General features: G+C 40.3%; 1 protein-coding gene across 3 annotated transcripts in view; it reads right to left on the reverse strand.

Moving 5' to 3' along the window:
- Window positions 1-13,943, reverse strand: part of RANBP10 (RAN binding protein 10) — a 66,025-nt gene that overhangs the window by 46,032 nt on the left and 6,050 nt on the right. For all 3 annotated transcript variants that reach the window (XM_053952809.1, XM_053952808.1, XM_053952810.1), the window contains one exon: window positions 4,137-4,189. In XM_053952809.1, coding sequence (XP_053808784.1) covers window positions 4,137-4,189 — 53 coding nt within the window. The remainder of the gene's footprint in view (window positions 1-4,136; window positions 4,190-13,943) is intronic.

Here is a 13,943-nt window from a genome sequence, read left to right on the forward strand (position 1 = left end):
CTCCCTTTTCTGGTTGCTCCCAGAGAGGAGCACACAAGCATGAAAAACCCTTGGGAACATCCCTAAGGAAGGAACAAGCAACTTTTTCCTCTCAAAGAAAGGAACAGGAGGACAGAGTCCTCAATAGTCTCGCTCCCCCTGCTTGCATCTCCTCTGACAGCATGTAAAATAAGCTGAGAAGAAATAAAGTCCTACCTACAAATGTCAACAGAAACCTATCAGCAAGAAAATTCAAAGGAAAGGATCTCCAAACAAAGCTAAAATGGAAAGCCCAGTCCTCACGCTGGCCTATGGAGGATGAAGGATGGCTTTCACAGAGGAGGAGAGCAGGGGGAATTCCCAGGGCTCATATCTATTTTATCTTTATGTCTAGATAAATGGATCACTCACAAGGACCTTTTGCTGAACAGAAGACTCAGGACACCTGGACAAAATGTTTCTGGTTTTGCTGACCTGGCTCACAGCACTACAGAACCAGAAGCCAAACCCCTATAGGGAGCAGGTTTCTGTACACTAAATTCTCCTGATTTATCTGGCTGCACACTAATTCAAGTCTATAAAACATTCTTGAGTTTGAAACCTTGTTCTTTTAACAGAGAGTTTGGAGCAGGCATATAGTGAATAAGCCAAGCAGTATCTTTTTGTTTAAAAAGCAAGCTGAAAAAATTACCAACATTTCTGGAAACCAAAGAATGGTGAGTGAAAGCTGGCACTCCCTTCAGCATGCACAATGCTGCAGAGCAGGGCAGGTCATTTATTAACCAGAGGGTGTTTAAAGTCTCTAAAAGTGATTGGTCAGCTCCTATCTATGCTGTTTAAGAAACTGAAGCAGGGTATGCCTAAGGGTGTGGTTTCACAACATCTTAAGCTGAATTAAGAAGTTGCTGCTACCTTAGAGATTCATCCCTCCTTCCCTCTCTGCCTGGCTCTATGTTCCGGCTGGATTACCCTCAAAGAGCTCAAACAAATGAAATGTTATTTCATTTATATGTTATATGTTATGTTATAACATATATGTTATAACTTATATGTTCAAGCATGAAGACTTGAACTAATGTAGAACATCACATGCAAGTGTGAATCTCATCCATGTTAAGGACAGGATATTTATCATCATCTCATTTTATGAAGATTTGGTGAAACCTGTAGGAAACCACCTTTTCAGCAGGGCTCAGAAAAACTTACTGGACTGAGGCCGAAATAATAATAATAAAATAAAAAAGGATGCTGATCTGTTACATACAGGATGCACAAATAAGAGCATTGCTCCACGAGTCCTGAAGGAGCCAGCCCACCACAACCCCAACACAGCAGAGGCAGGCAGGTTCCTGCCTGGCCTGGAAGCTGGCCTGGCCAAGGTGACAACTGCCAGAGCCTAAGGCTTGCACCAGGGAAGAGTGGCTGTGCAGATAGGGTGGGGAGGAGGGAAGGGTCAGGTTTCTCTCCTTTGATGACATGGAGTTAGATCAGTTTAGCTGCAACATGTAATTTCATCCTCAAATACCAAAATGCTGAGCACACGTGAAAAAAAACTGAATGTGGGGAAAAAAGTGAGCAGAAATTTCACTAAAAGCCACTGGTTTAAAGCAGAATGCTTATTAGTAAATGTTCTTAATGTCTTTTAAAAAGTTTTTTTAAAAAATCAAGAGATGTCAGGGTCACAAAAGTTAGTAGTTAATAATAATCCCACAATTATTTCAGACCTGCTGACTGAATTTCAAAGCATGGCACAAAGAAACCCAGAGCAAAACATGGACAGGGAACTCTCCAATTAAAAGCAATCTCTATTCTCAATGCAGACAGGGGTAGTTAAGGGAACTCGGTTCATGTGGCTCCAATCACACTTGTAACCTTCAGAGAAAGCTCAGCACTACCCCCACCAGCACCCAGCTGGGTTTAAGCCAAAATAGATTTGGCAATAAAGCACAAATGCCCTGACTTGGAACTGGATATGGCCGAAGTGTTTTTGCTTGTGGAGGGAAAAGGAGTTTGAGACAGAACCCAGCAGCAAGACTGTTCTTTGAATTAGGACTCCCAGGGTGCCACCAAGGATCCCAAGAAAGGGACCAACTTTGGCTCCCGTACCAGGCTCTGGGCTCCCAAGCATCACTTGTAGTGGTTACACACTTCCCTGGCAGCACACTGAGTGAGAATCGATCTGTTAAAGCAGAAGTGACTTAGAAAGGGTCTAAGGAGACAAACCTGGCAGGGTTTCAGGTCACAAAAAGTTAAAATTACACTTTGACATGAAGCCAAGTCAAGACTCCAAAGTCTGTCACTTCCTTGTGAGCTCTCACTTACTCTGTGCTGTGAAGGGCCTGATAACAGTTAAGCCTGGAAATGTTTTTCACTTCAGTTACTTGAACAACATACTAAAAAAAATATTTTAAAAAATCACACTCATTCTCCAAAAGCCAGGAAGATAATTACTGAGCTGTAATACAGAGCCATGCAGTTAATCTTACACAGATGATGGGAGAGTGACCTAACTATGACCACAGAATGACTCTTGGCAGCATCATCTGCATGTGATCAAACAAACAACAGGTTCATAGGATCAAATTAGTGCTTATTTAGCAATGAACTGTACAATCTCAAGTCTCAAGTTCACTTTATGTTTTATTTCACTGAGAGAAAAGAATTCCATGTTCGTCACATGCACTCTAGAAATGACAGTGGTACACAGGCACTTTGACTCAAACTGGCCACAAATGCTGCCCATGTAACTCCTGGGCTTTAAAGCCATTTATCACAAGTGGTTTGGGTAATTTTTAGTCACCAAAAAAAAAGACATTGCACTGGTTGTTCAATTTCAGGACAGCACACCTGAGACATTCCGTACACACCATCTCAGGTTAGCACTGAACCCTGGATGTACCTGAGCTATAACCCCAGGGGAATCCTAAATAAAGCATAATCCAACCAACCACCTGCAAGGCCAAGCCTACAAGACATTTCCCTGATCTTTCCATCACGCATGCCATAGAGCCATTTCTTAAACAGAACAGGCTCCATTAATAGCCAAACAACCCCTTTTCCAAGTACTTCAACCCTGAAAGGAGATGATGGGACTAGATTCTTGCTTTGCCTTGTACATGGCACACAACCCACTTGGATCAGGACTGGGGGGAGAGAAAGTGCAGAGAGAGTAGCACTGACTGGTGCAGTTGTATAACAATTACTAACAAATACAGATTGAAGATGCAAATTCTTTGAAGCACAGGTGTCACGCAAACCATTCTCCCCAAGATAGATCTTTCTTTTGTCAGGACATTCGTAAAACATTCTCCTTTCCAGATACCAAGATCCATAAGGGCTGAGCACAGATCTCATCTTTAAAACTTCACCAGAAGATTTCATCTTTAAAACTTCACCAGAAGTAACACCCAAGGCCAAGAATGCCCCCACACTGACCAGCTGTCATTCATTTTGGCATCTGAAGAACATTTACTTTCTACCAAATACAAACTTCCAATTTCAAGCCCAGTTGAAAGAATTTCTGACATAGAAGTCACTACATCAATATATATCTAGAAATTATTATTTTACTCAATGAATTGGATATTGTCAAAGAAGGATTACCAATTATTTATTTCTAAAAAGAAGCCACTCGACCAACTTAGCAGCAAACCTAAAAACACACATTTCAAACAGAAGAAGCAACAATATTAACTGGAAATACCACTCTATCACATTTTTGTAGTCTTTTAGTGGGAAGAAGGAAATAATAGAGACAATACAACAGGCCAATTATTCTGTCATTTTCAGATTCTTTCATGTAAATTTATCAAGTGGAATATACAGATTAAATGCAAAATTATTTTCCTACTTACTTTTCAGACACAAAGAAGAGTTTGCCTGTCTGAAAGCTCATCATCTTGCCCGTTACCTATTAGTTTAGTTTTAATTTCTATTATCTGCTAAAATCATCATGGCTGCATTGACAACACCAGTAACTCAATTTAAGATAACACTCAACAATAGGTTGAAGCTTCCAGATATAAAACAATTATAGTAATGCAATTTTATTAATAGAAACACACATTCACTAATACATATATATAAAGAAAAATCTTTATTTCAAATGAACATTTAACACAGATGGGAAGTCAAAACAAACCTTAACAGTGACTTACCAGGAAGCCTGTTCATGTTTACTCCTTGAGCAGAAAGTCCTATTCCCATGTACCTTCAAAAAAACCAAACAAAATATCAGTCAAGCAAAAGAATGGTCACAGCACAAGATTCCCTGCAGCAGAAATACAGCACTAAAATAAACCACACCCACATACAAATTATTTAAGAATGACAAAATTACTAAAGCTTTTCCATTACTCATGTCATTTATTGAATCCAAGATAAAACATCAGTCTCCTTTAGTAACTGACAGCTTTCCAATGTACAGCTATAGCTACTCTTTAGCTCTTAATTGGTAGGAAAAGGACTGGACAACAATCAGCAATTTAATTCCCAATTTGGTATTTGTGAGGTATTTTTACTCATATATCAGAAAAAAAACCCTATTTTTATAGGTGATTAACAAGACAGTAAAAAAACACCTAAGTGCAGATATAGTATATGAGGACAGATGTCTGTCTAGCCTGATATACTGTCTCCAAAAATAGCTGACAGTGGATGCAGAGGACAGAGCACACAGTTGTACTTTCCAAGAACACTCTTTCATTGTTCAGCATGTATTTTACACAATCTCACTTTCTGAACCATTGTAAGCTCTTTAAAAAGGCAACATGCTACAGCTCCCCCATTCAATTCCTGCCCAACCTATTTTTTTATTCATACTTGCATTTTTAAAATTGGAAGAGAGAGGAAAAGCATTTCCCTCACAAGTTTCTCAAGGATTCTGAAGTCCTGATTCACACACCCCTCCCCAAAGGTCTCTTCTCAAGGCTGGTTAATCAGAGTCTGCTCAGCTGTTCTCATGGAAGCTCATCCCTACCTCAGTGCTCCTGCTACACTTCCAGTTCTGTAACTTCTTTGAGAAGCAGGGAATAACCAGAGCCACCAGCATCACACAACACAAGCCCAAGGTGATTACTACAGATAACAGCATAACAATGTTCTCTGTTTTGGTTTCTATTCCTCCTCCTCCTGAACTCTAGTATTCCATTTATGTTTTGACTGCAGATGAGAACTGAACTCACTTTTCCACGGAAGTGGGACACAGCTTGACCCTGCACTCTAAGTGGCAGCTCGGAGGCTATTCTTTGTATAAAGCTTGTCTTCTTAAACAGTCTCTGTACCATCTCCAAGTATTCACCCTTCTGATTTTATTAGCTATTTTTAAACAAGCTTCTTTAATTTATAAGGTTTGTTTTCTAGCTTTTGTTTGTTGTTGGGTGGTGAGGTTTTTGGCTGAATACTAAAGTGGCAGGGTCTGAGGGCCTTTTATAGCACTTCTCAAAGGACACCAAAGATGAGTGATTATGGTCAGTGCTGCAGAGCAACTTCTAAACACACCTCTGCTGTAAACATTTTCTGCACTGCTCAGAGCACGAGTCAGAAGTTACATCCTCATGAGCTCCCTGACTCACAAGAGCCTCTCCACAGCAGGCGTTTATGGCATCTAAAAATTCAGCCTCACAGTGTCATCTGACATACATGCATCTGTAATAAACTGAATGTGGGGATATTTTTACAACCTTCCAGGCACAACATGGAAGACTTTCTCCTATATCTACAGGGACTACTCCAGCTCTTCCTTGCCACCTTCTTGGTACACTGGGAGGTAAGAGAATTCTTATTCAATTTCTGTATTTCTACTGAGTCTGGAATCTTCTGCTGCTATAGAGATTTCCTTACTACATGGTGGATTTTGCCATGTGTTGCTTTCCAGCTATGTGTGCAAGCAGCCAGGACCCCAATCCACAGCTACAGCTGCACTCAGCTCTATGAGAGCAGTGACAACCTCAGTGCCACCTCTGCCAACTGCTCAAGCCTGAGGGGAGCTGTGATTCAAAGTACCCAATTGCTTCAACTCAATGTAAAAGCACCATCTAAGCCTGAAGCAGTAACACCAGAGAGCTCATCCTGACACTGGCAGGTCTGAAACACTTAGCAAAGACCATTCTGCTTCTCTGGCAGAACCATCCCCACCAATTTCATCAGGTCCCATCACCAAGCTCCAGACCTCCTGAACTTGTTGGCTGTGACAAACTTTGTTCAAAGAACAGGACGTGCCTCTTGGCATAGGGAATGTTTCTTATGTCCTGATCTATTTGGCTCAGCTGAAGGTAAAGCACTGCAGGACTGTGGCCACTTTGTCATGTGGTGGTGTCAGATTCCTTCCTTTCAGTATCACAAAACACAGCTCTGCTGGCACAGGGCCAAGGGCCAACTCCATCCCTCCTTATTGCCTCAGGGTGCTTGTCTGCTCCTCTGCCTCTACATCTGCTGCTGTTGACATGAAGAGCCCTAGAACTGAACAGAGAGGACACCTCTGCACACAGCCTTGGCACAGCTTCACACAATCCCAGCTGCAGCACTTCCATGGGTGCCCTTTGTCCCCATCCCTTGCTGGGTCTCTGCACTCTACTGCACCATAGGGTGGCAACACCAAGGAAGACACTGGAAATTAGAGGAAATAATCTAATTGTCAAACTCAGATAAAATAGGTCATCACCCACTTCAGCTTATCCTGCTTAACTTCATTATTTTCTATGCAGATTCATCCCCTCTCTTTTGTGTACAGCAGCAAATCTGATGCACATAACCAGAGACAAAGCTTATACAATAGTATCTTTCCATTTTCAGACAACGTAGGTTTAAATTGAGACTGGAAGCTTGTATTTTTATAAAAAGCAAGCACTACAACTCCACAAATTCTAAATTTAAGATTACACTTTAATCTAGATACACAACATCATGGAAATATGTTGCTAAAAAAAAAAGGAACATGACCACAAACCTTCCTGGTTCACAGTTTTTTTGCTCTTCAACTTCTGCTCCCATTTAAAGCTCAAAACAAACTTTAAAAATAAGACCATAATGGCTGTAGAGCTGTAGACAGAATTTGCAGACAACCTAAAATAAAAACAAGACTCCCTCACCATGCTGAGTTTCATATAAGCCCACAGCTTATATCCAGAACTTCAAACTGTCACAGACTTGACTGCTGGGTTTTGTTTTAGAAAGTGCTACTTTGCTTTTCCCATCTACAATCAATTTATATACCAGAAGTAATGGATGAAATGAGCTTTAAGAGTAATAAAGCCTCAGTGGAAAAAAAAAAAAAAATCACTCTATTCTCTTGAAAATTGGGAGGAAAAAAAATTAAATCTTCAACTCCACCACCCCCAAAAGCACCAGATGCTTTCTGAACTTCTTGATGCAGAACAACTTCTCACTTCCTTGATTCCAAATGCTCCAAATCAGTTTTGTGTATACAACAAATGCAATACTAGTTAAACAGTATTTGTGGGTATCATCAAAAGCAAACTACTGCCCCTTTTTTTTTTTTTAATAATAAATAAATTATTATATTCAATACCATTCAACATAAATCTCTATGGCCTGCCTGTTATCACCCCTGGTTGATGTGGGCAGACTCCCTGTGGAGTATCCCTTAACTGGAGCTCCTCTTTGAGAGATCCAAAGAGCCTCTTAAAAAAAAAAAATGCACAGGAATGTCAGCACCCAGTGTCAAACTGGAAAAAAAATTTGGGGGCAATAATACATTTATATCCATTATCCATCATAGGTAATTGGCAAAGCTAAGCAAAAGTGATCTCCTAAAACCATCTTCTCAGCAGTGAACACTGAATACTTGGACCTGTCCCCCACACCTAATCTGAAGCTTCAAAAATGCTGCATCAGTAACCAATTCCAAATAGAGCAGACGGGCAAAAATAAACCAGACACATGTTGGTGATTCAGTCAGAACAGTCTTGTTTCCACACACCAGCAGCCTTGGCAGTTACCATAGCACCAAATTTTTCCAGACTCCTACTCCACCTCAGCCCTGCCCAGCTCTGGTTGCTTTAGAAAATGTGACTGAATCAGCCAGGCTCACCACCAGCCACAACATCAGCTCTGTTTAATGCACTCCCTGCCTCTCCTTGGCCTCAGCAGAAGGACCTTGGTGAAAAGCTCTCATGTCAAAAGATGCTGGCTCCACACATCACCAGCAGTATTCCCAGGATTTTTTCCTCTAGATCTTACAGCACCATGACTGTGCTAAGATTAAGCTCAAAGACACAAAGCTTTTTGGGTCCCTTCCCAACTTCAGAAGTGAACACCAACATGTAGCTGCTCCAGCACAGTGACATCCAAACACAACAGCATTCACTTCTGGCTCCTAAGACAACTTGGGTGGTGACTCTGCAGTGCAGATGTTTTCCAAGCTACATTATAAATCTGTATATTTTTTAAAAATATATAATTTGGTTTTTGTTTCTGTCAATAGAAGACTTTCCCTTGGAAAAGATTTGGAAAACCAAAATGATGACTGCACTTCTGAATTAAAATTTAACTCTTAAAGATATAAAAGATCTCAAATGCAGTGTCTCAGTCAGGAAGAATTATATATTGTCACTGGGCAGAAATCATCTGAAAAACAATGAGAAAAGTTATTTCACAAGAGTGACAACATCTGACTGACCTAAACTAAAACAAAGAAATCTCTTAATGAGGCTGCTCTAAGCTTTACAGAGTCACAGAAGTAGGGTAGACACTGATGGCTGTATTTAGTTTGTCCCAGAAGGGGAATCCACCCATATGAGAAGCAATTCTTTGAGTCAAAAGATGTTTCTCCAGAACAAACATGATATTCAGAGAACCTGCCAAAAAGTCAACGTAAGAAAAGTTTTTTGTGTAGTCTAAAGCTACTTTGTATGAGCAAACCCACAAAAATCCTTGTGAACCCAGCAGAAAACCTTCAGAACAGACCTGCCCTTTGACAACAAGTGGCTAATGCTGAAATTCCAGGATTTGCATCTATTTGGCTTTTCCAGTGCAGGACTGAAGAACTCATTGAGTACAAGAGGAGAACACAGCAACAGAACTCATGCAGACCTGTACTACATTCTTCAGTTTCAGGAATCCCAGGAGCAAAGACCATCTCCATGGAAAGCACCCAGCACTCGGGAAGCACTGCTGTGTGCAAAATAAAGGCAGGGCAGGAGGAGGGGAAAAGCAATCAGCCCATGGTCCTCACTGGACAAGGAGTATACTTTAAACAAAAGGAGGTATTTCTTTACTTAAAAAGCTGCAAGACTTTCTCCAATGAACTTGGACTGAGTACTCATCTCTAACACTAGCTGCCAATTAGCAAGGCAGATTTATTAAGGTTCTGCCAGGAGAAGATAGTATAAATAATAAATAATAAATAATAAATAATAAATAATAAATAATAAATAATAAATAATAAATAATAAATAATAAATAATAAATAATAAATAATAAATACAGGTTTCCCCTGTATTTATTGTTTAACCTGTTGAAAGGTACCAAGTCAGGATGGTGAAACAATCCCTGCCACTCTTCTTACAAGTGGCTGTGAGGTTCACCCAGATAGCAGACAAAATTCAACCCATCTGAAAGCTGGGGAAACAAAGGGGGAAAAAATACATTGGTATTTTTGTTTATACATTGGCTGGGTAACAGCCACCAGCCCAAAACTCTTCTTTCCTGAGCCAGTCCCACCCTGGCACAGTACAGGAGGCTGGAACGAGACTGCCAGGAATGCCAAGGTCCAAACATGAAAGAGTTAGGACCAGAGAGGTTGAATAATTTGTTTTGAAGGCCATGACTTCCAGTAAAGCAGTCATTCCCTGCTCAGTAGTGAACCAACTCTAACACAACACTGGGTAGAAATTCCTGGGATTGGCATTTTATTATGTGGCTCAGCCAAAGCCAAGCAATCCTGCTCAGCCATGAGTTAAACAAGGGATGTCCCAATCTTCCACAGGTTTGTGACTCAAAGGCTTCCTGTATCCTGCAGATTTTTCTAATAACCACACCTGTGTGGTAGGAATCCTGTCCTCCCAGCTATCGTGCACCCCACACTTTCAAAATGCAGTTAAATCTAAAATAAGCAACCTAAATGATCGAGTTAGAGGTGAATAATACACCACACTGGTGGCATTTCAGAGACTTTCAGTCTCTTGTTGCAAAGCTCTGAACTATCATTCTTGTCTGAGGTGGGTCCTGACTTCATGCCAGGTTTAAAGAGTGGTTAGAAATGATAACCCTTATCAACTCACCACTTGAAACCACATTGTGGCAGTTCTGGTGGGGGAAGGGGAACACTGTTTTAAGGCTGTGGAAAAACAAGGTACATCTGTTCAGAAAAATTACCTATGGCATGTAAAATACTGGATTCCAAAGGTCTCCAATTCCTCAGTCTAACAACAAATATTTTAGAATTACTTCACATGGAATATAATCTCTAGAGTGGAAGTGGTTCTGGTTTTATTTGTGCATATTGTGCTGTTCTGTGATGATGCTTCAGAAATAGCACTGATGAGCTCCAGGAAGAGTCCCAATTCCCCAAGAAGAGGTCAGTAAACACAAATTATGCAAGGCTGAAAAGAAGGGGATAAAGGGAAGAAAATAAAATTTTTAAGAGCTCATTAAAAACAACTACAAGTATCCTGAAGCAAGGAGGAGTCCACTGTAGATCAGTCCTTAGAAAGGCAGAGAATTTTTAAAAGCTGAAGACCATGAAAGGGAAGGTGAGTGAGCAGGACAAAACTGAGAGGCAGCAATCTGGTAACATAACACATCTTCTCAGGGTGGTTATGAGTAATTAGTGATAAAATGACAGAGGAAGAATGAAAAGCTATTTTTGACAGACCAAAGTATCATATTCCCAGCTCCCTTCTAATTTTAGGATCACATTCAACTGGTATCTGCCAGCTGTAAGAAGGGCCAAACTGTCCCTTGTCTGTGCTACCTTCAGGAAAGGAAGACTGATGATGTAGGTTAACAATGTTTGTAGGAACACTGAAAGATGGAAAATACAGAGAAAAAGACTTGATCTGAGCACCATTTAAGAAAGAAAAGGCACAATATAAGCACCAGCAGGGTAAAATCACCATTAAAATCTGTCAAGAATAACCAGTTTCTCCATCTGCTACCCCAAGCATCACCACATTCAACAGAACCCAAACCCTGTGGTCAAATACAAATGCAGCTGAAGCAAAGGTGTCCCACCATTTTTTTTTCACTCTTGGCAGCTGACCCGTTCTCCAAGTCAGCTGATATCCAACAAAGTTCACACACAAACCATCTCAGTGGCAAATGGTGCCTGAAGTCTGGGAACAGCACAAAGCATTACTGATACTCATTCTCTGATTATTTATTCTGGTTACACCCAGCTGAATAAGTAGGATTTTTGTTCAGGTTGTCCTGCTGATTAACAAACCTCACTTTCAAATGCACCGCTCATAGTCACTGAAAATATATTAAGGAAGTTAAACAGGTTTCCACAACTGAAAGGACTTAAGATTGTTTGACTGCCAGTCTAAGTAGCAGAACATTTTTGCTACCATGAACAAAGCCTAGAAAACATTAAAAACGATGCTAAGAATTACCACCAATGTCTAACAGAAAGGCATCCTAAACAGGGCAAGTCATTTAAAGACTTTCATTCTGGTGACTAATCTTGCATTTCAGTCCATCATAACAGCCAGATTTAAAATGCAGCACCCTGAGCCCCTGTTTTTCATCTGAAAAACAGGAGGAACAATATAAATGCAATACCCAAATCAAAGAAAATATTCCACCACCAGCTAGCTGTCTCTTAGGGGGTTTTCTCACATCCTTATAGGCTAATTTCCTCAGGTTTAGGCTTGGATGGTAACAATTCCTATGAAAGGAGGATTTCTTTCCTCCTAATAATAATTAATGAAATTACAGAAGGAAGTAGCTGCAATATTTACATAAGACCTGGAGGGGGGATTAATTATGTGGAAAACATCTCAAGAGAAAAAGTAACACCTGAAGTTTTAAGAGATGCACTGGTGAAATAAGAACACTTTCTCTTTAAACAGCAGCAGAGAGGCAGAGCTGGGGCGAGCGCTGGGAAAGCACCACACACTGAACTCACAGATCTTTACACACTGACATCTCCACAACAAGGGACAAAGGCTTCATGTGGACCAGGGCATCAATACAAAGAACTTGTAAACAAGCAGGCAGATTGTAGTGTGGAAACAGAGATCCAGTCTTATATCACAGGTACAATGTAAGTCCCATTGCTAGAAAAGCAGTATAAAAAATGAATCTGGCCACAGAGTTGATATAACACAACTAACACAATTCAGCTTCAATGGAGAACTGAAGACAGACAGTCAAAGCTTCACACTGGATAATAAATTCTTCAGCAGTTCACCATTTCAAGGCTTCTCAAGTGAAATAAAAGGGTTTTCCTACATAAAAGTTATTTAGCTTACAAAAGTTATTATTAAACAGAATTCCTAGGATCTGCAAGCATTAGTGACTGTAAATAATTAGTTCCCATTATTCTGTGATTTAACTGCAAACATATTCTGAAGAACTGAGTATAGTAATCTTTGACATATATTCTGAAGATGTTGAGTTTGCTTTTGTCACCTTCTTACCTTTTCTATAACAGATACTCAAAAACAGCAGAGGGAGAAAGAACAAAAAAATAACCAAACTCAAAAATTTTCTTCTTTACTGTGCAAAATTTCATAAGAAGCTGAACAAAAAACCCCAAAAACAACAAAAATAATTATCACAGTCTGAAATCTAGGAAATCTCAGACATACCTCAATCCACACACCACAAGTGGAAAAGTCACATATCACCATCACAGCTTCCATTTCATTGCCTTATTTCACAAATAATTTTAATGATAAATTGATACTCAACTATTACAATGGATGGCCCATGATACTGCTATAAAACACTCAGTTTAAATTTCCACTTCATTGATAAAAAGAGAAAGGAAGTATAAAAGCTATCAACTGCAAACGAGATATTCCAACATCATGACTCCTTTACACTGAAAAGCTGCTCTCAATATTACTCCCTTTCAGAAGAGTATAGCAGAACAATGCAAAAGAAATAACAACTTGTATGAGGTGTCATCAATTGACACAAAACTTCTGCAGAAAATGAGTCTCTACACCTGAGAGCACCAAGGCACAGCTGGTGGCTGAGCAGGAAGAACTTGCTTGGGCAATCTGCAAATGGGAACAAGGCAGGAACTGTTTATGGAATCTACTTGGGGGCTTTATTTATGTGTTGGGTTGTTGAAATGAGTGTCTGCAGAACAGCATAAATTCAAACAAGCAGACCTACCTGCAATCAGAACAACCCCCTCTCTGTGCTGGTTTTGGATTCTTGGAAACCAGGATGGAAAAAAATAAAAAGGAGGGAGGAAATAAATTATTTACAGGCTTACCAGTAACAAAACAGGGCTCACACAAGAAAGCCTCAGTTCCTATAGAATATCCCTTATCCTTCCCTACAGCCACATCCAGACAGGCACTCCAAGGTGTCTGAGCATAAGCAGCCAATGCTGTCAGAGCTCTCCATGGACAGGCCTCTGTCAGCATCTGGAAGCCATTAGAGAACTCGAGCAAAAGGCTTTTCACAGAGCCATCACACTCACCATATGCTGAGGAGAAATGGAAAGTTGGCAAGGAGAAACATAAGCAAGGAAAAGGGGCAGATGATTTGTTACTAATGTACAGACTGCAACCAACCAACACATCTGACCTTTATTTTTATTTTTCAGTCAGAGAGAAACTAAGCTATTTTTAAGTCTGGCTTATGGTGCACTTGTGTATGAAAGCTAAAGGAAGATTTAAAATAAACTATGGTATCGACTAAGCTGATTAGATCTTCAGCCACTCTCCTCAAAGAACTCTTTTCCCCCTCTCCCAGAAAACTGTCCTCGACCTAAGCCTGTGCTGACCAACATCTCTGGACAACGGGCTGCACAGCTCAAAGCA

This window comes from Vidua chalybeata, chromosome 11, assembly GCF_026979565.1.
Source record: "Vidua chalybeata isolate OUT-0048 chromosome 11, bVidCha1 merged haplotype, whole genome shotgun sequence".
Classification (NCBI taxonomy): Eukaryota; Metazoa; Chordata; class Aves; order Passeriformes; family Viduidae; genus Vidua; species Vidua chalybeata.